The sequence below is a fragment of the Lepisosteus oculatus genome, chromosome 4 (genome assembly GCF_040954835.1).
Source record: "Lepisosteus oculatus isolate fLepOcu1 chromosome 4, fLepOcu1.hap2, whole genome shotgun sequence".
NCBI lineage: Eukaryota > Metazoa > Chordata > Actinopteri > Semionotiformes > Lepisosteidae > Lepisosteus > Lepisosteus oculatus.
Window position 1 is genome coordinate 27403016 of NC_090699.1, and position 25866 is coordinate 27428881.

At 35.6% G+C, this 25866-nt stretch overlaps 1 protein-coding gene across 1 annotated transcript; it reads right to left on the reverse strand.

Moving 5' to 3' along the window:
- Positions 1-3115: 3115 nt before the first annotated feature.
- gpr26 (G protein-coupled receptor 26) lies at positions 3116-21442 on the reverse strand. The gene is made up of 3 exons (XM_006630524.3): positions 20434-21442; positions 17129-17242; positions 3116-11547 (listed from the first exon to the last, which is right to left on the reverse strand). The coding sequence occupies exons 1-3, from the start codon at positions 21102-21104 to the stop codon at positions 11316-11318; spliced, it is 1017 nt and encodes a 338-aa protein (XP_006630587.1). The 5' UTR covers positions 21105-21442; the 3' UTR covers positions 3116-11315.
- Between the last annotated feature and the right edge of the window lie 4424 nt (positions 21443-25866).

The following is a 25866-nucleotide window of genomic DNA, read 5'->3' on the forward strand; positions in this document are numbered from 1 at the left end:
TCTCTTGTGTAGGTTTGTGCCAGAATGCATTTCATCTGTTCCCCACTGCACAGCATAATTTTAAAATGCAACTTTCTAGAAAAATAATCCCGGAATGTTGTATTTTAAAGTATACTACAAAAATATGTATTGGTAAAAGACGAACACTGTTTTATTGACAGTACAGAACAAGATTATTAAGGCTAGAACAGTCTAACAGTTTAGTACTGAGAAATAAACTGAAAGTGCCTTGAAGTGTTAATAGAAATAGAATTGCCGTCTCATTTTTGTATAACCCTGTATCTTCAGTGCTGTCTTGGATAGAGATTCCTAATTAATGTGCAGCCCACCCTTTTCTGTCACGCCTGCCTGCACACCTGCACTGAGCCACAGCCGCCTGCACACCCGGGACTCCACAAACCCGCAATTACAGGGAGAAGTCCAATCAGAGGAGACACTATTGAAACCTTCCAGGGGTATTGAAAAGCATGCCACACCAGTGTCATAATTTCACAAGATAAATAGTGGGTGGATAATATGTGAAATCATGATTCCTGGACTAATTATCTCTTCCAGTCTCTCTTTTCTTTTCTTTTTTTGGCATTACATATTACTGTGAATTGCCTGTTGATAATATTTGCTAATAAGGAAAGGAGTGGAAAAATAAAGTTAAAGACTTTTTAAATATATTTGAGTAATGGCAGCCTGTATTTGTTAAATTAAATAAATAAATATCATTATTGATATTGTTTGTAGTGATATGATAATTATTGTAGTGTTCTACATGCTACACAATTTACACAATTGGGTGAAGTAATGTGATGTTCCACATGGAATATACTTAGATACATTAATAATACAGCAAATGAGTGTTGGGACCAGTGGCATTTGTTATGCTTTTAATGCCTCTCACTACTGTATATCCATATATCCAATTTCAGCAGTTCGATTAATAATTACCTGTGTTCCATTCCCACCTGCTAGACTCTGTCAGACAAAACAATCCCCCAGTTTTGTAGGAAAAACTCTTCTATCCATACAATGTCTTAAATTCTGTCCTATGTGTCCAGAGCTACTGTATATCTCGGCAATCATGATCATGAGCAATCAAGGTCTTTGATCTTGAGCATCAGAGTGTTAAAGCTGTATAGTATATCTTGCTCTGTTTTTATTTACTGGTACTTTTTAGGCACATCAATGAGCCATGTGACTTTATACAACATTTTCCTTAATAGTGCACTACAATATACGGTATACTGTTTTGTACATTTCATTTGCAAGATTTTAATTAAAAAACCAGAAAGATATAGTAATTCTACTAGTAATTCAGGGTTCGTACAGGTTTTCCAACATTCACCTCCCATCTGAAGCCAATCAGGGTGTCCAAAGGACATTGCTTACTGCTCAGTCTGTAATGCTGTACAGATGTGTGGGAAGAGAGAGCTGCCATCTGACCTTAATATTGGTTCAAAGGCCACTGCTCCCTCTGAAGTTGTTCCAACCTTTGAAGTGAATGTGTGTCTGCATGGATATTACATGAGTGAGTGGCATTATTTACAGTATCTGTTTAGTGACTTTCTAAAAGTCTTCATACTCTACAGCATCATTGTTGTTCTCATATTGGTAAAATAGAATACAAACAAACTGATAAACAGCCAGATACAGTACATACTGTAGATAGGTAGATTGGCCATTTATACTGCATATACTGTAGATAGATTGGTGCTTGCTCTTCATGTAACACTATAGTTTCATTACTAACTTGAAATGCAGACATATTGCATAGGTCTACATGTTTAATACACAGCATTGCTTTAGTGCATTTGTGTCATGGTACAAAACATTAATGTACAGGGACAGATGAAATGTGGAAAGGCTACAGCAAGAATGTGTTTTCTGAGATTTATGGAAGTGAGTGTCTGTTTTCACTTAACGTACTGTACATCTCTCAGATGCTCAGGGCTTGCTTGGAGCACTTATTCTCTGTGAAACAATTGTCTGAAACAATTGTCTTCTGAAGGTAATTAACTCCTGCAGAATCCCATTTGAAGATGGTTTTGAGGGCTTTGAGAGGGAGTCTGTATTTTGAGTAAAAGCCATTTTCAGCCCTACATTCCTCAGCTATTGTACTGCCATTTCATTACCAAGATCAGTATGATGCAAGTACGTAAACCAGACCCTCAGCATGCTCTGTACTAAGGTGGCAGACAAACTCAATTACCATACAGTATGTCTTACAATTTGATTCCCTCACACACTTGTATTCCCTGCCTTTGGAAGAGCTTCTGTTTATTTTCTGTAATTTTCATCACTAAGTCATAGCTTGTGTATTTTAATTACGGAAATTGAACTAGTCAGAGCCATTCAGCATTTGACTTTCATCTCTGAACAAGGAGCCAAGCTACAAGTATAGTAACTAATAAAACTTTGGCATCCTCAGCTGCTCTCTTACAACACCACTGAGTTTGAATTAAATTAAAAATGAAAAAAAATATTTAGCTTAAAGTGGCCTTAGCACAACATGTAGGAGACTGAAACACCTGGGAAGTAGCATGCAATGTTGTTGAACCTGATTTGCTCTTGAAGCTGATATGTCTGAGATCATGCAGGAAAGGATGAGATGAGGTCCATGACTCATTAAGCCACTGGCAGCCAAACAGGCAGGGTGGATTTGTAGTCTTGCTTATGTTCATATAAGCGTCTTCTATTCAACTTGGAATTAACCTTTACTTGTTCCTATGTTCTTATGTACAAATGCAAGGTCTGCCCATTTCAACTCAATAGAGAATAAAAAGAAAAAATGAAAATAATGACATCTCCCATTTGTTGCTGTGCATTCCTCTCACATTTCTCACAGTTCAAAGACATACTGATAGGTTCATTGGCTTCTGGGAAATTCGGCCCTGGTGTTGGGTGTATACTGTAAGTGTCTGTTTTTGTCTTTGTGCACCCTACAATGGAATGGAGTCCCCTCCATCTACCCCATGACCCTGAATTGGATGAAGCTATTAGAAACTCGATGGATGGATATACTAAAGTTTCTTCGATAAGCAATATCAATGTCTCTGTGTATTTTTGTTTTATTAATTCCATTTCAACACAGAAAAAATAATTCACCACTGCCATTATCCTTGAAACATTACATCATTTATTTTAATAAACTCACAATAAATAGAATTTGCAAAATTAAACACTATCATAACAAAAATATATACTGTATATAACAACATTTTATATAGTATGGCTTCACACTCACAGAAAAAATAAAACACTATAAACCTTACAGAATCAGAAAAGTTATTCAGGGAACATTGAAATGCTTTCAAGAGGAGAAGAGCCATTAGACTCCAGAATGCTTGCAAATTGCAAAGTCTTGGGAGAATGGGAGCTTGTTCTAAGCAACACAGGAATCAATGTTGTAGGGGTCAGTTATGTTCGTTAAAGAGGAGTCTGTTTATACAAGCAACATATTCTGGTTATATCATTGTGCTATATTAACAAAGTCTGGTACAGAATTATAAACAATATAGTATTGCTGGCATGTTTTTCCACATATTATACTTTATTAGTATATTATTATGTTTTTCTTGCTTAATTGTAGCTTAATATAATCACTTTTGAGATAAGTATATACTATACACGGTAAAGTGCACTAAAAAGGTAATGGGACAGAAAACTCAAAACTGTTATGGTTGTTTTATGGCCAAGCAATTTGTATTTGTTATAGTGTTATTTATATGAGTGGTACAGTACAGTAAAAACAGTATAATTCACATTTTACTTTTGGATAAATACATGGATACCTCTAATGATATTAGTACAAAAACCATAACCTCCAGAGGTAACCATGCATAATGTACCAAGGAAGTGACAATTAACCATACTTCAAAAGTACAAAGATGAGACAAGATTGTTTCGGACCAAAGTATTATGGACAGATGAGACCAAGATAAAACACTGCTTAAACATTATCTGTAAAGTATGGTTGAGGTAATGTCATTCATAACCATCTCTTGAGCTGATTTACTTATCTTTATAAAGGATGAAGTATTCAGGTGGGTAGCTGTGTCTGCATGTATAGGCTGCAAAGGAACAAGTAATAGGTTTATTCCATGCTGAAAAGAGAAGAAAGAAACACAACTTTTCGGCTGTGGAGCCTTCTTCGGGTGTGCGATGTATTTTCTTTCTACAGATATCAGCAACAGAATGAATTCTGGACTTTACAGAAATATTGTGTCTTCTTTTGTAGAAGAAAATACTACCATACTTACTGAGTGCTTTAGCATGTCAATAAACACAAACATGGCCAATGTAACCAAGGTGTACAGTTAAGTCAATCTCCAGTTTTAAATGAACATGCTTTTTACAAAATGAAGACAAAATTAAGTCAGAAGACTCTATAAACATGCTAGAACCCAAAATGGCTGCAGCAAAGGCTTAGCAAAATATTTCTATTGACAGTACAGAGTTTGTTTGGTGAGCTCAATGAGTCACAGACTTCACGCAGTTATTGCCTCAAAGGCATGTCCAATTAAATACTGACTTTTTCAAATTTTCTTAAAGGGAATGTGTTCCAATACTTTTGGTCACAAAAAAACACAACACAAAGTATGGAATTTTCTAATATGATTAATTGCATGCATGACATTTTCCAAAATATACAGTAATGTATATTATATTAGCTTGTCCAATTCTCATGAGCATAAATTCAAATTGCTTGAGTGTAAACCAAATGTAATAGTTAAATTCCAATATGTTTGGAGGGCACTGAAAGTACTGTGCACTCAAGAGCTACAGTACTGCTGGGACCTGATTCTCCTACAACAGTGTGTCATTTCTCTAATATTGCACATATAAGGCATATTTTATCCCCTTGTAATTGGAAACACAAGTGTCTGGAGTTTCAATTTGTGATCAAAACAATTTGATCTTCTAAATTATTTAAGGGGAAGTTGAATGTGAGTATAAGGATATAGTAGTTTGATCTGTCTAAGTTACTGTATGAGTTATAGAAAGATTCAAATATTTACCTTCTAACTCATAACAATAACAACATGCTATTTTTAGGTGTGTACTTTTTAAAATGTAACAGTTTGGGGTATGACATACTGTACAGTTAAAGATTAAAGGTATTTCAAAAGTAATTATGTGTAAATGATATTTTGGCACTGCATTTTTTTATGTTTTCTTGCAGCTGATTCTTGCTGTCTCCATGCTCAACAGGCAGAAATGATTATTTTTGTTCTAACCGTCCCTGAAAATAAAAATGAACTTGCAGGATTCCAGACTAGATGACTCACTCCAGTGCAGGGATAGTACTGAAGTGATCATCTGTGGAGCTGTGCTACACAGTCCACACTCTGTGTCCCAGTAAACTAATACTTTGTCTATCCCACTGAGAGCAAGTTGTACTGAGCATGTTGTTTCAGCTTCCACTGTACAACACAGTGATCCTAAAAGAAGAGAACAGCTCACTGGGCATAACAGAGCTTGCACAGATCTTGTAATACACCAATGATACCAATTACAATTAAATTGCAGCTGTTGGCATCATCTAACCAAATGTTTCCAGCTCCATTGTCATCTCTACCAGCCATAAGAAAATGAGAATTAAAGATGAGTGAACAGATCTTAGATCTCAGTCTGTTACGTTTTCCATTGATAGGAGTTTGACCTTTATTTCCATTTTGTTTCTGGCAGCTTAATCTGGTGCAGTTACACAATATGCAAGAACCACACTGATATGTTTTTTTCTTTTTTTTGGACCACCACCGTCTGTTAAAAAATAATCATCCATTTTCATAATAACAAAAAATTAAGGATTTTACTTCAGTATATTTAACCTTAGTTTCCACCTTATATTGTGGGTTAGGGTTAAAAATGTAATTACTTTATGGATATAGAATCAATCTGAAATTAAATGCAATTTTTGAAAACATGAAAGATTTTTTACCTATATGTGAGGAAGAGATTTGTTGTAGCATTGTATCTGAATAAAATCACGTGCACTTACACAGTAGTTACATTTTCATTAAGTATACGGGCACAACAATGTTTTATCCAATCTTTTTTTCTTCAGCTAATACAAATTATAAGTGAATTAGCTATGAAGATTAAACAAATTTACCCTACAGTTAATATTTACTTGTTTTCACGTACCATGTAAGCCACGCATTTCTCTAAGACAGTTTATAACCTACTTAAATTAAATCACATGAAAATTACAAGCACATAGTCTTTAACAAAGATGTTAACAAAATATTTATAATACATTCCTCCATATACAGTATAAAAAATTTACCAAAGAATGATTGTGTGAATTCTTTGTTGAATACAGTGTAAATTCAACTTTTACATCATAAAACTCTAATTAACTGCTACTTAAAGTTTACTGATTCAATTGGCACTGTCATAAAATATATTTTCCTATAGACACAAGTTAAGAACATACTGTAACTGCTGTATGGAAACACAATTAACAAATCAAGTTCACATAGTTAACTTTACATTACCCAGGAGAGAGCAGGTTTTCAGTAAAAAGGACTGGTTTTCAAACTGGTTTTGAAAAGCCCAAAGTAATTTGTATCTGACCACGATCTTACTTTTGATCATTGGAGAAAAGGATAAGATTTTATCTTTAAATCCACTTAAATTTATGAATGGGTAACAAGATAATTGGTCAACTAAAAAGATCACTGATAGACAGCAATATTTAAGGCATTTAATCTATTGACCAGTCAGTTTATTAACATACGGTAACTAAATAGAACAAAACTGTGACTTGTGCAATAATGCTGGAGTTTAAACTAGAATTTTGAAATGGTATCCCTAAACTGTAAGATTATATTGAACAATATTTCCCTTTAGAAAAATAGCTTCTGAAAGCTGACTTTTTATATAGCTTCAATACATATTAAATGTTAATGAATAGTAGAGAATAGTAAATAATGTAAAGATAGCTTAGTACATGTCAGTTTTGACTTCTGAAACACTGCAAAAGCATCTGACCTCTTTCAAAACATTTAGATGTTGTTATACAGTAAATGTTATTCATACAGAACCTGACAAGAACTTTCATCATGCTTGTCTTACAAACTGGAAAAACACACAACATTGCTTGTTTCAAGTAAAAAAACAATCTTTTCAAAAATGAACTTGTATCAGCCATACAGGAAAAATATTTTTTAAATGCTCCATTTCTTATGATCAGGACATTTTTAGACGTCCTGAATTGGTTAAAAATAGGAGCTGTTAAACAAGCATTCTTGAACAGTCACATATATTTTCTAGGGCAGCAAAGATGAAGAAGCTAACTGAAGAAGACAGTTATCGGCTAAGATTTAACATCCAGTAAAAATACTCAAATGTGATGTTGATTGAATCATGCTGAATTTGGGGGCTACATATGCAGAATGGCAAATGTGTGATTTAAATTATTTTGAAGAAAAATGCAGTGCCATCACAATTTAAGTACAAGAAGGCACTGTGATGATCTTGTTTTTAATTTCTTGTTTTCAAAATGTTTTAAGAATTAGAATGGCAATGTGATTTGGAAAGAAGTGCATGTCTGCAAAATTCCTTTTAATCTTGTAGATTTCACCAAAATGTAGTTCATCATATTGGTTATTTCCATTTTTGCAACACCAATAAATGAAACAACAGGTTTCATATACTTCTTCCACTTCTCTGCATATGACTCCTGCTAAGTTTAACTATACTTTTAAACATACTGTTAAAAGTATGTACGCTCTTGACAATGTGTAATGAAAAAAATCAACGGGCAGTTCATGAGCTATGAACAAGATATTTCATTTTAATTGAAATTGGCCGTATTAATGGTTATGAACGTACTTAGGTTTCTGAATGTCACATGTATCACAAGCCATTTTAAGCCAGTTCTTAACATATACACCTTCTTAGTAAGAACAAAACAAAATGTTCCATCTATTACCAATTCAAAGTAAAAACTAAAATGCTCTAAGCTGTCCCAAAAATCATTTTCATTTTCTTCTATTTTGATGCCACTCACAATAGTGATGGTCAAATAAAGCAGAGTCTGAACTGGCAAAATAGTTTCCTAAATATTTTTAAATTCAAAAATGAAATATTTGAAGAAGAGGAAAGCAGAAAACCCTTTCATTCATTATTTAACAGAAATATGAAAGGATTAGCATATTTCATTGTCCTGATTGCCTGCTAGCCGTTCAATTTACTGTGACAATCAAGCAGTGCTTCTTAGCACAGTTTAGCACATGCTTTTTAGCTGATGTGTAGCTCTGTCCTGACTGAAGTTCAGGTTAATTAGGCTGAAAACGAAAAACGCTCAGGAGCAATGGAATAATTTCACATTCATAAAATATTAAATCATCGAGAACAAAAAAGAAACAATCAGATAATGCATCTGTCAAAAAGAACCAAATTAGATCCTTTACACTTGGAAGCAAGGATGCAATGATACTATTTTAGAATTTTTTCTATAGAAGAAAATTTTGGCAGAGAGTTTTCTTTTTCAGTTCTAAGCCCTAGGGTAGAGATCAGACGAAGACAAATTAGACTGAGAAAATAATTTCCAAGAAATCAAAACAATGCCATATAATAACACTTTCTGTCAAATTAGGACACAATTGCATTGGAACACTTTACACTATTTGAGGCATGGAATGCCTCCAATTTTACAGCCAGTGTCTAGGTTAGAAATTTGAGCCTTGCATCTACTTTACTTGTCTAGCATGAGCATCAGAGAAGAAGTGAATCTGGAGAACCCAAATTAAACAATTAGTGTTTATTACTGTTTTCAGTTATTTCTTCTTTCCCCATGTTGTCATTTATCTGTGTTCTGCATGATTCCCTTTCCATCACCGCTGTTATCTGAGATGATAATTAATGGCTCCAGGTAAAAAGTAGGTTCTGAAAAGTGCTGCAGCTATACAGAGTGCAACAGACAGTCTGATCACCCTGAAAATGCTAGGTTGCTTCTATTGAATCTCCAGTGGTCTATATCACTGGTTGTAGGTGGCTGGTTTATTACATACAGACCAAGAGATGTCAAACTGTACCCACACCATTCAGTTAACTTTAGCCTGCCGTATTTGGCATACTTTAAGTGGCAGTTAAGTGATTTAATAACTGATAAGCAGCTACTGTACATCCAAATAATGGAAACATTTTTTGAAGTTACCTTACTCCACTTTGGGTTTGTCCATAGTTGCCCAAGAGTCAGACTGCCCTCCTGTCCAGTGCTAACTGTTGGCTAGAAGATGCTTGGTATAAACAAGTTACTTTGAAGGCAGAAATACTTTTAATTGTCTACCCAATGGGCAAAGAATGTAAACCAAAAATAAAGACAGTAAATGGATAAGGTTATAATGCCAATGCTTCCCTTCAAATTGAGTTATCATAACTAAAAATATTTTTATACAGAAGCTTAACAGGACACAAAGCCATTTTTTGAAATGTTAGAGTATACCATATAGAATATGTCTAATTGGATTTATAGCAAGTAAGATGAACTAACAGGTGGGTCCAGATGATAAAAGCTTCCTGTTTAACCTGCAGCATGTAGGGCCAAATCAGAACCTTCTGATACAGAGGCTCTTTACAATGATGTGTTCAAAGGCAAAAACCAAATGTCTTGGCCGTCAAACAAATCTCAAATCTTCTGATACAGAAAACAATGAAAAAACACAAATTTGTAAAGTCCTGCGTGGAAACTAAAGATATAGGAAGAAACACCACAGTACACCATAAGCAAGTATCACCCAGCAATTCTATCTTTTGAGCAGTACAATATACGAATGCAGCATTCTTTTTCCACATAGCTGAGTGTTTTGTTCAGAAAGAATAATTTAACTAAACTTCCTTTTTCATAATGTTTTTTCTATATTTTTTTGTATAGAAAAATAAAAAAATATTTACATTTCATGAGGCAGAGTGGGGTATATTTACAGTCACTTTCAATTCCCAGCTTGACATCCTCTGTTCAAGGAGTTGATGAAGTGAAGCGCAGCTCATTTCAAACTTTCACACCCCTAAAACCTTAAGATAGCCAGTTCATCAAACGATTCCACTGCAGTTTCAATCTCACTGAATATCTTCAGGACAAAAAAACTATGGGCTATATTTCTATTTCTATTCACATTGCATGAACCATTTAAAAAGGCATGCAAAGTAACACTGGTTGTCAGTTGGGTGGGCTGCATTTTCCATGAAGTCAGGCATGTCTACCGAGGAAGGCACTCAATGCGCAGGCTTAGTTCTTCTGCAGTTCAGAAGCAAGCGGAGGCAAGCACTGTCAGTTATGCTACACTTGATCAAACAACCTGAGGGGCTGACTTCAGCAGCATCGGAAACATAATGAAGAGATTTTTTCTTCCCTATTATTATTTTTGTGCTAAGATGTACAGTGCTGGTGGGCATCACCAATAATTGGTTTCAGAAAGCACAACTGTTGTTTCTTAGAAAACTGGGAAATTACAACTGAGACCAGGAGTATCGGATAAAGTCTATCCCCCCGTCAGCTGGTAGGTACAGTATGGTGGTGAGGAAAGGCTCTGTTTCCCAGGAGACTTAAAATGAAGACAATGTCCCATTAACACTGATGCAACTAGAGTTGTTTTTCAATTTTTTCTTCTTGGATTAGAATCCCCCCTTCATCATAATGTAAAAGTTATAATGTGCATATTGATGAACACACATTTCAGTAGGAGACACTGGAAATAATATAGAGCAATAACTTGTAACATTCCCCCTACAATCAATCAGAAAGAAAATTGCAGACAGCGAATAGCAAATTTGAAAAGGGCGGTAAATTACAAAGCCTATTGAGAACAATATGATCCTATCTGCAGATCAACCACCCAAATCATTGATTCCCTTGCACAGTGAGATTGCTCTTGCTTGGCTGGCATGGACTATGGGAGAACACCGATCAGCTATCTGCTAGTTGTAAGTGACTGCATACTCCTTAACTGGGAATGAAAGGAATCCATCTGCTTTTAAAGACAGAGAAGGGTATCATTTAGGGGTTCAATCTGGCATTTCAAAGTTTGTCTCCAAAAATACGTTATTGTATAGTATGAAGCATAGTATTGTATTTTGTGTAAGCAACACAGTATAACTACAGTAACTTACAGTAGCCCAGTATGAAAAATTACTTTTACTTACTTACTAAATATTTGTATTACACAAGCTATTTCCATCCCATTCTGATGCACCTTGCAGATCAATATGATGACTTGGTTATTCAGACCACACCTGCTTCTATATGAAAGTTAGGTTTTGTAGCTTTTTGGTTTTCTTGAGTCATATGTTGCCAACAGTATTTTTGTCCCCCACTTTCACTCTGTAGTTTGTATAATATTGTTTCTTCCATTCTCCCCCCTTACTCCTGATGAGTTTAAAGAGCGCCTTTTCAAGATTCTGTTAACGATGTCGCTGCATGTCTTCCTGTACTGATACCGGAGCAGGGAGTACACAAAAGGATCACAGGCCGCCTTACTGTAAGCCAAGCACTTGGAAACAGCTCCCCAGTGGGGGTTGATAGGCACTGCTGGAAACAGCTCCACTAGCCTGTCAAGACACACATAGAAAGAAAAGAGCAAATCAGGCAGAAGCGTTTACAGACGGCCTTACATTGTCCCCCAAGACATCTGCTGAAGTCATCGTAGCAAACCAAAACAACAACAAAATCCCGCAGTCTACTATACAATCTGTCATGAGATGATTTTTATTTTGTTTTACTTCAAAACACATTTCTGTTCAATGCTCATTAAGTAGTGAGTCATTCATCTTGGGAGTTCCTCTGCAGATTTTCAACCATTTTCAGTCTATTGAAGCATTTTTTTGGGTCAATGATATGAAAGATACATTAGAGAAAAGAGGCCAGAGATAAAATGTTTTAATTTATGCTCCAATTCTAGTTAATTCAGTTTTTATATGGTGCTAAACAATGTAATTTAAATTTAGAATTAAGGAGAGAGAGAGTACTCTTGTACAAAATGCAATACAATCAAATGAGGGATGAAGACTCTTCACTTTCAGCTAAACCTGACTATTTTATTAAACTGAAAGCTTCCATCATGTGCAGGAAAGATGCTTTCCACATAAACTGCACTGTATGTTTTCTACTATGACATACAGTATACTGTATATAGTAAATCAAATTATTCTCTATTGTTATCGCCTAAAAATAAAATTAATGTTATACTTATCTCTTCATGAGCTTTTTCCTGCACAGCTCTACAACAATTGATATTTGCCAGCCTATGTAGTTACAATTTCTGGAGATTTGAAAGGTCTGTACACATGACCTACTGTACATGTCCCTTCTTAAGGCAAAGATCTGCTCCTTGTTCAAATTTCCAGGTGTTTAGCAAACAAAAGTCAGGGCCCTGAACAGAGACCTACCAGGGTTTAAAGGGACAGTAAACTGAGGAAACACAAGCAATAACTTTAACACAATATGACAAATGTTTGTTAAGTCCTGCACCAAAATGGATCTTAGAATTTCTAACAAATACAGGGATTTTAAGAATTGAGCCTACTTGATGGCTCCATTCCTTTTTAAAACATCCTGTTTTTATGCCATAAAGCATTAATGTATATTAGCAATAAACAGATCCCATTTGGGAAACATACTGTACTGTATGACAGAAGCCAGGACAAGACCCTGGACAGGTGGCCTGTCCATCTCAGTGCTCACACACATACAGGCACAAAACACTGATTAATTTGTCAATCCCTCCTTCAGACATGTACTTCCAGGATAGGCTTTGACTTGTCACAGCAGACACAGATAATCAATATAGTTGAAATATACAGAAACACCTAAATGTTCACTCTTCATTGCAAATCACAGAGAATAGTACTCACAGGCCAGTGAAACAGGAATGTGATGACTGTGATGGCCACCATCACACTAGTGTCCTAGTCTCCTCTAACCCGCCAACTCATCTGTTGACATGTCACTGGCTACGTAGGCCTGTACAAGGGGTTCAGTTCCTGCATAAGGACAGGCTCTTCCCTCACTGACTGTGATTAATTCCACCTTTTCCTTTGATGGTGCTCAACCAATTGTGTGACATGCCCCAGGTTAGGCTCCTGATGCCTGGATCATAAAGCCTAGCCTGCACTTGGGTAAGTGACTCTACCGGTTGAGCCAATTAGGTGCTGGATTTCTACATTTTTATTAAGACCAAATTAGCTTTTTCACATACCAATGACATACTGTATGCTGTCAGCCCTAGATACCTACTGTAGGGTATGGAGGTGAAGACAGATATTAAGACCCCTTTTCTAGTCCAGGTAGAATATTTACAACTACAGTATGTGTTAATATGAACAAGGGTTTAATAAACACTGAAAATATACAATTGATAATTTGGTTATAATGTGCATTATTAAATCTCAAGCAATACAGAATTCTATCCATCTAGTTTAGCCCTCAATGAAAATACAGTAGTTAAGAGCATTAAGGTTTTAATAAAGGTTCTGTCCTTCTTCCATCAGTGTGTTTGAGCGCTACAATATTTTTACTTCTGAAATGTGAACTACTGTAAATGGTATGTCAGACCCCATTATCTGACCCCCTCCTTTTAGCTCACATCCCAAACTTCTCTCCAATGAATACAGATGACAAATTAGTCTTTTCTCTTGTTTAGTCTTCTCTTTGTCTGCACACTTAATGGTACAATATCTTATATGTACTGCAGGTATGTTCACCTGTCTTATACAGTATGTTGCTTCAAACTTAACAGTTGCAATACTGTATGCTTGTCACATTTAGCACACATTTAGCACGTCTTAATTAACTGGAAGTTATACAAATGTGAATGGGTCCATTTATAATTGACATTCATTAATTGTTTTTTCCAGTTCAACATTGGATAACACTGCTAAACTACACTGAAAGGTCCTAACTTTGGTCTATTCGTCAATTACATTTTCTCATGTACTGTAGGTACAAAGGACAGATATTACACATGCAGAAAAACTCTTGACCCAGTGGTTGATCTCTGTTAAGTGACTCCATAATCAATGTTTGAATGAAAGAGCTGAGTTTATTTAGATTAATGTGAATCCAGATAATGCTTTAAAATACATTTCTTAGATTTGTTGTGTGTTATTCATGCTTGACTTTATGTTTAAGTATGTGTTATAACCATATCTGAAGTATTTATGTGCTTTAAAATCAATATATGGTTTTCCTTAACTACCTCATTATTGTTCTGTGGACATTGCATCCACACCAGAGCAGGGGATGAACAGCCCACTAACCTCTTCACTTTTACCTTCACAGATATTTGTTCTTGCAGGTTTACAGTGAATGTCACAGCACCATTCTGATTCCAAGAAGAGTGATTTTAGTCTATTAATTTACTCTCACTTAGTAAGTCTGGGATACTGTCTTAATTCAGGAGCATTTTTATAGCAGTAGCAGCAGACTGGGAACATTTTTAATACTATTTAAAAAACTTTTTTCAAGACAGTCAGAACAATACTAATTTCATGTCACTGTTAGATGTTACAGTGCAATAAAATAGTGTATTAGTGGTGATAGTAGGGAAGTGTCATATGACATAAGTCACTTCTGTCTGTGTGCTTGTTCCATATTACTCCATGGTCAGTAATGCTTATTCAAATCAGATAAAATACAAAATAAATGAAGGTAAAAAACAGAATTTGACATTTGCATGTTAGCAAGAAAAATGCTAATCTGTGATAGTTTTTTTGAAAAAGTCCTTGGCTCTTTGCTTTCTGAGCTTATTTTCAATCTCATCCCTTTAAGCTTACCATAAACTGATTCCAACTTCTATCTAAAAACTCGAAAACACCGCTAATTATAAAACAATGCGTGTATTGTAGGTTTTCATTAAAGCTCATGGCCACCGAGTGTTTTGCCTCATTCTGTAAGTCCCCCAAGCGGATTTTGCAGGTGACACTTATCATGAATCCCAGAGCCCATTTACTGTAACTCACATTTCAGTCCTGCAGCTCCACAGTATAGCCTGGAGTGGATCTGTAACAGTTGTGGGTTTATTTTCTCCACCAGTTAAAAAGATTTTCAGACAAATATTATTTTCAGTAGAAAGAATATGTATATAGTACATGTGCAATTGAAAACGAACAAAAAACATGTCATACAGTGACATGACAACAGTCAACTGCCTTGACAGTTATCGTGACTTACATTAACTTATTAAACAAAATTGTGTATACTTGAAGGAATAAATACTAACAAAACCTTAGGGTTTAAGTTATCATTCTATTTTTATGTACTCTATCAGTACCTGGCACTGCACTATTCTTTGCTACTCTTTAACAACATTCTTGAACACAATATAATTTACATTGTAATAATTCACAAAAAATGTGAGCGTTTGGTGTTTTTATCATCTAATGCAATTTTTGACATAAGAGAATAAAGTTAAAAGCAGCTCATTTTTTGCTTATGTTGCTGTCCTGTGTTTCCTTTTTAAAAAAAAGATTTCTTATCCATGCTGTGAGCAGATGTGCTGAGTACAGCTTGCCTGTGCTCTGATATTCTGCAAATGGCATTGGCACTATTTAACATACCATTGAAACTCCCTAAACACAGCTGAAAAGGTTAATAAATTATTGATACTACTATAACATTTTGTAGTACTGGCACCATCAGTTGAAAAATCCAGTGCTCCTTTGCCATTAATGGAGCCCTACACGAATCAGTTTTCCTATTGATGCACTAATTTACCACATTGACCTTGTCACTGCAATAATTAACTGAGAGGTTTTCAGTTTTGGAGTGGATGTCAGCAGTCAAAGAGTGATCTATCAACATATGAGAATCCCAAAAAATTAAACAACTGACTATACTGAAAAAGGAGATGAAATATTGCAAATTGAATGACTAGGAAACACCAAATACACCAAAACATTTGTGTCAAGATCTAGAGTCAAACATCTTTAAACCTGACTTCTTAATAATTATCTTTCTCATTTTAAGGACATAGGAAAAAACAACCATCAGTGTTCAGAATCCAAGTGTTAAATGTATAAAGTTGCATTTATATTCTCTTCATTTTATGTGATAAATACTATGTTTTATTGTAATCTGGACAGGCATCTAGAGAATATGGTATCAAAATCCTATTTTTTTAAATTGTTAAAGATTTTTTATTACTGTTGCCCCACAGCTTAATCTTTCACTGGCAAGAGATTTAAAGCCTGCCAGGGGGGCACGGCGTCTATCTCCCTTTGTTTATTTTTGTGTAATAGGAACATCTTGTGGAGGTGCAAAATTCAGCACTGCATAGAAGTGGAATTAAGTTCTGAATTATTGACTGAAATTATCCCCTTCTCTTTCCCATATTCCAGTTCATATATCTGTACAAAAAGTACTTGTCTCAGCCTTTCATCTGTAGTGTAACAGAATTTCATTTTATTTCAAATGCTTAGGGGGTTTCTCTAATAGTATAAAATAGTAGTGCTATTCTCTGATTTATCACCATTTTCCTTTACAAATCAATCATTTAAATGTGGAATTAAAACAAAAGACCTTTTCATTTGTTTACACAATTTGAATAAGCATATAAAGTACACTATTTATCTTTAAATCTCTTTATTGCTTGTTGGTTTTCTATAAATACATTAAGTTAAAATATTCTTATCATGACAATAAAGCTATTGTGAGTATAAGATATATCTTTATACTTTTAATTTATAGCAGATTTAGAATCAAGATAATAACTAAACATACTGTACACTATCCGGGGTAATGATCCATTTATGGTCACTGGTCATGTTAGAGGGAACGATTGAGGAATAGGAACTAGAAACCTGTGGAACTTGCAGGCATCATACACCTCATAGAAGTGATATATTTAATGTTTTAATACTGTAGCTTCTACATCCTAATCCATTTTAATGGGTCCTACTGATAGCATACAATGTTTTGCGTTCTAAATTGTTCTTCAAGTATATTTTTACTGCTACATAGTAGGGAAAAACTCCTGGATGAAGTATAAGGCTATCTCTGATATGAGATTCTCTTCTGTGTGAGAACAAAAATGCCTCATCTTACACACAGATTATAGTCTTTGAATTACAGGCAATGGACTTTGCTTTATGTAGCGAGTCAGCCTTGCTAGCACTTTGTCTTCTTGTGACTCACCTTGTTATTACATATGGTGCAAAGCAAAGCACAAAGGTGCCAATGAAGGTGCTAATCTTTTTGGTTGCTCTCTGTCTCCGCCTTCTCTGCTCCTCAAGGCACCGCTGTCGAACACTGTGAAGGTGAAAGACAAGAATGAGAAGCGGTTGAGTCTTCGAAGTAAAATAAAGAGAAGAAAGCAAAAACAGCTGCGTTCTATGTGAAATCAATACGCCAACTGATGTGTGATTTAAGAAACTGCTTGGGGTTGTGAGGCATTTAGAAGAAAAGGGAAATGCTCAGTTCATCTTTTTCTCACCAGAATGCATTTAATCAGGTTGGAGCAAGAATACTGCATATGATAAAGTAGCCACTTGAGTAAATAGAAAAGAGTCCTTCATCATTGCTAGTACAATACTTAGTACTTCAGCCCTCAAAGGGAATTAAAAAAATACAAGACAGAGCAAAGGGATAGTCCTCTATGTGTTTTTATACATGTGTGTGCTTGTGTCACCTGGAATATACTGATATAAGTTTAGTGTGAGCAAAACTGGGCATGACACCAAACTTTAGTTCTGAAGTGATGCAATATAATGTATTATTATCATCTTAGCATCTTCATTAAACTATTACCTTAACCATTCTATGGGATTTCCAAATAGGTGTTACCAAATACTGTACTTTGCCTGAGTGTTACTGCATGTAGGATTCATTCCAGCCCTAATGTTGCTTGGCCTCCTTAGCTACTGTATGTGATATGTAGACACTAGTATTTTGGAAAATGGTTTGGATTGTACCACAGCATATCACTATCACCACAAAACGTGTTTCTTCTTCCAGGTCCTGTGCTTTTCATATTCATGTGTGTTTCTGTCCTGTTGCTGAGGAATTTTGACTAGACATAGTGACGTAGTTCATACATAAATTCCATCTACAGTGACGAAGAAATTACATGTAAACCATTTACCTACAGTTAGTCTCTCATGCGGCAAGACATAAAAAACAATATTGTAATAGATACAAGCTCTCTATGTCATAGATTTTTATTTATTGTTTATTTTACTGTTATTTCTGAAGTCTATCGCCTTTGCTGGCAATGTGTTTAAAGACAATCTCATTCTGTTCTCATCAGTGTGGCTGCAATTAGTATGGGCAAAGACAATCTTAATATTTCTGAAAAAAAAAGATGCACTTGATGGGGGTAGAAAACATAAGGTATTAATATATGTGTCATTATCCTTCATCCATTATCTGACAGTTACTCATTCTTAGTAAGGTTCACAGCAACTGTAAACATATCCCAGAGTTATAGGGTGCACTTTAGTCAGTTGTGCAGCACCAACTGCAGGTACACTGGGTCAGTTTGGTGACACCAATTAATCTAGTCGGTATGATGTTTTAATGTGTGAGGAAACCACAGAACCTGGGGAAGACCTACACAAACACATGGAGAACATGCAAACTCTCCGCAGAACTCCACCACACCAGGAACAAACAGAGGACTCAACATCTATTAGGAAATAGCATTAATCACCACATCATCATATTACAAATCATTGTTAATAACATCTATTAATAAATACCAATGTAAAAATCACTAATAATTCTTTGAAAGTATAACTTCTGTATAAAAGGGATGCTTATTATATGCAGTTTGGTATCAGTTACATTCTAATCAGAAGTTACAGAGGAAAGAGTAAACAGCATTGAACAAGTACAGTAAATACTTCTAATTTAGCATTAGACTAAGAAAACCTTAATCATTGTTCATACAATACATCAGTTATGCCACACCAGACAAGCTACCATCTCCGAGGTTTTCATTAACGATCGTTTTATGAAAAATAGTAGTAGCAGGCTTGTGTTTGGAGATGGGGAAACCCAAATTAAAACGAAGCAGGGCACGGGTATTTGTCCCGCACGGATATTTCCGTCGATTTTTATTTCAAGTTCGAATTCTAAATTGTTTCACGCTTCTTACGTCACACAGTCATAAGCATGAGTGCATCGACTGTACATAGCTGAAATAATTGCGCTTGTTCTAATATTTACACTCTTCACTAAGAAGGCATGTTGGCAAACGACTTTAAGGAATGGTACAGTAGTTGTGACCCATGCTTTCTTGTCGTGCCTTAATGCCAGAGCTTTTCACAAGCTGGTAAAAGAACAGATTGTCTTGTATTGAAGGCAGGCAACATTATATGGGTTTGTGACTGCATACAATAACTGTTCGCTGTCCCATTTTGTAATAATGTTAAATAGTTTAAAAATATATATTTATAAGTTTTATAGGTATAAAACGACGAGGTAGACTAAATTGTGTAAACATTCTTCGATGTATCAGATTTAGTGAGGTACAGTACTACTAGACGTCGTCTCTAATACAGTTCCCACAGCAAAATAAGAAATTATCATTTAATATAGTGTATATAATAAAGGATTTCACTGAACTAACATAACTCGCTTTGCATTCTCGTGCAGGCCGAATTAAAATCTCAAGACGTGTATTTTGTATAACGATCTCAGTTCAGAGCTAACTTTACACTTGTAGACTAATCAAAGCTTTTGGCTGCCATGTCTTTTTTATTTTATTAAAGTATTATATCATCAAAGTGACAAAATGTTTAACAGTGTCATTGAATACGTATTTTCACTTTATGGTAACATTTTCTATTCCGATTTTGCACGTTTTGTGTTTTTTTTTTTTTATTTTGTGCTGGAATGTCCATTAAAGGCATGGCAAGCTCCTGTTGAGAGGACCTCTACTAATTCAAGCAAAATAATTTTCCGGCAACAGCACTTACATTAATATTGCATGGAATATATTAAGAAATATAGGTAAATGTAAATTGCTTAAAAGCAGAGTGTCCCACGCTTAGAATCCTAAATATATGAAGGGCAAATTCCAAAAAGTATGTAATAACCATATTAGTAAAATAAACAAAAACTAAGAAGCTCAATTAAAAAAAAAACATTTTAGATCTTGCAAAGCTGCCACGTTGATCAGGAAGGAGTTAAGATTAATTATAAAGATCATTCAAACTGTAACAATATATCATATACAGTGTGGTGGAGATTATACAGTACATACAATTTGAATTTCTTGGAAGTTTAAATATTAAAACTCGAGTCATTTCATTATCTGCGAACGTCAAAGTAACGTTCTAAGTAACGAAAACTTCATTTTAATAAGAATCGTTTAGATATGACGGTTGATCTTAAATCAAAGTGAGTCCTGTTTTACCGATACGTTTAAAATACCCGTGTAAAAAACCGCCAAGCGCCTGCTGCGCAGACCTTCATATTGGACCTTGATTTTTTCTTACCTTGGATGAATGTCCACAAGTAGCACCAGAGTCTGCATTGTAATAATGTCTATCCTTTTACAGTGGAACCGCGCCACTTTGAGCACTTTCAGATATGTGACACACAATACTATCAAGGACAAGAGGAAAGTGAGGGAGTGGAAAGCCACAGTAAAAATAACAAACTGAGTCCGGCTACCGCTTGCCCTGGCGTTGCACAGAGTACAAGAGGCGTAAAGTTGATGGTACCCCACCCAGGAGAGGCAAGCTGCTACAGTGGAGAAGGACATGGAATGTGCCCACGTGTAGCCAAGCACCACAGCAGCATCCCGGTGGCGCATTTTTGAATGGTAACTTAGTGGGAAAACGACAGCAATCCACCTGTCGATGCTCAGGGCAGCCATACTCAGCATAGAATTAGTAGTCAAAAAGGTGTCCAAGAAGCCAACGATCTGGCAAAAGCCTTCCCCGCCAGGGTGCCCCTTGTTGATGATTCCTACTAGAGTGAGCGGCATGTTGGAAACAGTCATCAACAGGTTGCAGAAGGTTAGGTTAAGGATGAACAGACCCGGCACTTGCTTGCGTATCTCCGGGCTGTAGAGAAAGCAAATCAGCACCAGCACGTTGGACAGCAACGACACTATTATGATCACTACTACCAGGAAAGAGACAATCGCCTCTGCTGTGTCCATGGTGCGTCCCGCTCAGATATCCAGTGTTTCAATAATGGTATCCAGCCACCAACAGCAGCACCAGAATGGCATGGTGTTAGCTACAAGATAAATCCACCACCGTGCCCCTATAGTCCCTACTATTTCCCGAGGAGAGCGGCAGATCTGCTTCTTTCAACGTCACTGCCTTCAGCCTTGTGCGCAAAGCAGCAGGGATGTCCATCAAGCTGCGAAGGACCAAAAATAATCAGGAGGACTGAACCACTATCTCTAGAGATAAGCTCTAGCACACAATCTCCCCATCGATACCAAAAAGTGTATTTATCAAGTTTTTTTTTCTTTGCAGACGTCTTCTGGCACTGCCTCCGCACAGACCGCCTTTCACGTCTTACACTCTGTAAACCCTGTCTCGCGCTTGAAGGATTCAATCCGAATATTCCCAAAACCAAGTATCTGTATAAAACCTCATATCCTCAGGGTGCTTAGGAAAAGGTCCTGTTCTCAAAAGCACCGATGGGCTTGAAAAACCGCTTTACCATTATACAGGTGATTTATTTGCTTTCCAAATCTGATACTGGATTATGCCCCTTCTTCGTCTCTCCAAATTGACTGTATGTGACAGTATACGAGAGAGTAATATTTCCTCTGCAAAAACAAAATGAACATATTCAAACTGCAAATGCTACAACAGATAATGAAATCCGTGTTGTAATTTAAACAAAGGAATTTCTTCATATTACTCTGAGAGAAATATTAGCGTTACATGCGATGTTATGTAGGAAAAACGATGTTTTATCAGGCATAGTATCTTCACGGGGATGAGCCGGGCTGTGAATTTGTAGAATCGGATTTAATTAATTTTGATCACTGAAGTGTGGACATGAATTATTCCAGATCAAATGTGACTTTCTTTCTTTCAGACATATAATCCGTAACAAAATGAAAAGACTGCGTGTTATATGGTTGTGTCCAAGCTTAAACATTGTGTGCCACAGTTTTAAAGCAGGTAATAGCTTAGTCATCAATTATGAATATAAAAAAAATGTCGAGGAGACTTATCCTATCAACAGTATAACTTCCAATTTCAGCGTTTCAGCGGGAAGGATTAGAAAGGATAGTTCCGCAGAAGATTATTAATTCCAAGCGGGTTCGTACTGTGTGGACAGTTGTAAATTGTATTTGTGATCATAAGGTTAATGCGAATGATAAGTACAGTAAATGTTTTATTAAACAGATCAAATTCTTACATACTTCACCATGCAGCGTGACAATGACTCAAAAACATGCAACCAAATGCAAATAAAGTTAATCAAAAGTGGAAAACTTCAGACAGGCTGCTGACTTTTACATGCTGGCAAAACAATCGTTGTCAAAGTACCCCCCAAAAACAGACAAGAACATGAAATGGCAGCAGCAAAGGCTTGGCGAAGCATCTTGACGGGTCACACAATGAAATTCACGAGCTCAATGGGTCACAGACTTCATGTAATTATTGTCTTAAAGAGAAAGGCAACTAAAACTAGAAACTACAGTACAGCATAAAAACTGACTTCGACACGTGGTAGTTCACGTACAAGGAATGTGTCCCAATTCCCCTAATCACCTGAAATCACAGGGTTGAACACAAAGTAGGATATAGTTCTAATGTAATCAACGTTAAGAATAAAATAGTATAACAGTTTCTACTTTTCTGTCCCAATACTTTTGGACGGCACTGTAATCTTAGCAAAATACACGTGAAACAAAATTATTATTATTATTATTATTATTATTATTATTATTATTATTAAGAAGAAGAAGAAGAAGAAGCTTTAACGTAACCAAGATGTGATCATTGCCATTAATTGTTTGCTTCTGTATAAAGAGATCCACACTTCGAAACGTTCTCTGCAGTTCATAATTCTCTGGTATTTTAATGGCCAATTAGATACAGTAATCCGTGAAGGAAAATAGAGCAGCACAATTAGAAGCTTAAAACTCAAGTGGGCAGTACTAATATGTTGCACTGCGCAGATGTTGTTACTACGCTTGTAACACACTGTCCATTAATTAGGTTAATTAAATATAAGCATATAAAATATGATACAACTGGTATGTTAATTTTATGATTAGCACTATTATTTGCATTTTGGCCTTTACTTAGACAACTAAGGGGTGTTACAAAGAGAAAATACAATTGTACATACCATATGATGTAAGATATTCACTATTCACTGATATTTGCTGAAATACTTACAGTATTTAAAAAAGTCAAACCATTTTCCAAATATATTTTCAGGTGGTGCAATTCAAATGTTCAGGTTGGCATTAAACTGAAAATCATAGGTAAGCATACTTGTTTGGAATGTAGGGTCCTAATTAAACAATTAAGTTCTGGTGGTTCTGGCTCTTGCTTCTTTGGTAAGTGTTAATTTGTAAATGAACTGAGTTCAGGATTGGATAATTGATACTGTACGTAAAAAAAACAAGTATTCCAAATCTCCATCCATCCATCACTTGAAATCGTTTATTCCATGCTGAAAAGAAAAGAGACACAACTATTCAGCTGTGAAGCCTTCTTTGGGTGTAAGTGTACTATCTTGCTGCTTACAGTATATTCCAAATATGTGTTTACAAAGTCTTTGTGTACACGGTTCTAGGAAAAGAAACCAATTAATTTTCCCAGAGAAAGGGATGGGGCTTGTAGTGTTATAGTATATGGTTCCCTACTATTCTACTTCTAGAGTTAAGCTTTTCTAGAAAGTCTGTATGATGAGGGTACAATGACAACTGGGCTAGTTAACTGAAAATGAAAGTGCATAATAATTTAGTTTTGCAAATGAACCTACAGTAGCTCCAGTGATATTAGAGCAGGCATAGAAAACCAATAAGAATACAGAGCATTAAAGCTACGTGATAGCTCCTACTTTTAGATCAGATACCTACTGACATCTCAAAATAAGAACCTGTGCTCATTTGTAGTTATCATGTCACCAAATAAATAAAATGTTAATGATTTTTTTCAAAATTATTTTTGATTTTTTTTCTGTATTGCATATAGTAATTAGTGGAGAATTGACCATTTTCCATCTTTTATATAATTGGGAAACAAATTAGCTGTGTGTTCATTTCACTGACCATCGGGACCAAGACAAAGCAGAGTTAGAGATTTTCTTCTCTTTCACGGATTACTTTATACTGATACATTAATATCAATTACTTGTTCAATTACTTGTTCGGTATACAGTACGGTCTACACCGGTTTTAGAATTTCCTTATTTCTGAGTTCTGCATTTTGGCAACTGATTCAACTAATTACTGACCTAATCTTCCAAGTTTAAAGACTTCTCTTCTCTCACTCATACAGGTTTGTTCAGATTATAAGAACATAACCAAGTCTGTGAATAGAGGAGGCCATTAGACCCATTTTTCTCATTAGGTTTTTAATAGTTAATTGATCCAATGCAATCTAAGATCATAAAAAACAGGGTATTGGCACCATAAACATAGCTTGCTCCAGATTGTGTAAAGATGTACCTCAGTGTTATGTACTTTTCTTTAGTTTCAACTCATACCCTCTCGTTTGTATCTCAGTGTTGAGATTTTGTGTTCACTTTGTCAATTCCTTTGAAGATTTTGAATAGTTAAATAGTTAAATCAGGTCCTCACGTAGGCTGTTCAAGACAAAAGAGTAGTCCATTAGTAGTACATTCTTTTGAGTCTGATTACTCTTTTTTGTGTACCAGGGAAACCACAATTGAGATTTTTAATATTCGGAACAGGAGATCTTACTGTACAAAGAAATTACACAATCTAATCAGAATATGTTTTTATTTAATTTCTGTACTTTAACTATATCTACAGTACCACCGTTCTGTTTGTTTTCTTATTGATTCCCAGTGTTATCTAGAGTTCAGATCATTGATGTAAATAAGAATGAACCGTGGCCACAATACAGATCTGTGCAGTACTCCTCCCTAATTGAATGGACAAATCTGTACTCTATCATTTGAACAGTTCTCATTCCAAACACTTTTTTCTGAATGCCTACTACAGTACCTGCAATTTGAGGATTAATATTTTATCAGAAATCTTGATAATGTATGTTAATCTAACATATTGTGCTCTGTATCCTGTATTGTTGATTTATAGAGATTTGTTAAACTTGCTAATCTGCAGACATCTAGGACCAGAGTTGTACACATTTTGTATAAGAAGATCTGTTATTTAATTATCCCTGTACTTTGTTGTACTTGATTCAGCTCTCAACTTTGGCAGTTCATCCCAATATGTGATATGCAGGATAAAACCAACTACTGTATCTGGTACCCATTCCTGATCATCTTGTTTCCTGCAATAAAGAAATGTCATACCTGAACAGGTTAAAAAACTAGATAGAAGTGTTCCAATGTTTAAAGTTCTCAATGTCAACCTAAAAGGTTATTTCAGATTTGGCTGTGAAGCAAGGTTCTTTTGGACACAAGTGAAAGTTGAGTAGATACAGTATGAAAAAATAAGTATTTCTTTACACCAAAGTCTGTGGGTGTCTTGAATAGCATACCCACGCTTCTTGTGTGGGTAAAGGAAATTCCTTAATATCCTTCAAGAAAAGACAGGTGGGATTCTCAGATCGATAAGCTACTAGCAACCAAACAAGCAAGTTGAGTTGAATGTAACATTTCCTGTGTTCTTAAGCTCAAACATGTAATCAGCTTGCTTTCAGTAGAAGGTCCTGTGCTTGAAATTGCCATTCTTTCAAAAGCATGGGTTTTCAATTATTGATGCTCAGGTTGTCACTGCCTAT

What these genes read in the sequence shown, in the direction of transcription:
- gpr26 (XM_006630524.3), bottom strand. Translation starts at nt 21,104, where the DNA reads ATGGACACAGCAGAGGCGATTGTCTCTTTCCTGGTAGTAGTGATCATA. An exon ending in CTTGTGGACATTCATCCAAG is followed by an intron (nt 17,243 to 20,433) that starts GTAAGAAAAAAT and finishes TCACCTTCACAG; the next exon opens with TGTTCGACAGCGGTGCCTTG. An exon ending in GCACCATATGTAATAACAAG is followed by an intron (nt 11,548 to 17,128) that starts GTGAGTCACAAG and finishes GTGTCTTGACAG; the next exon opens with GCTAGTGGAGCTGTTTCCAG.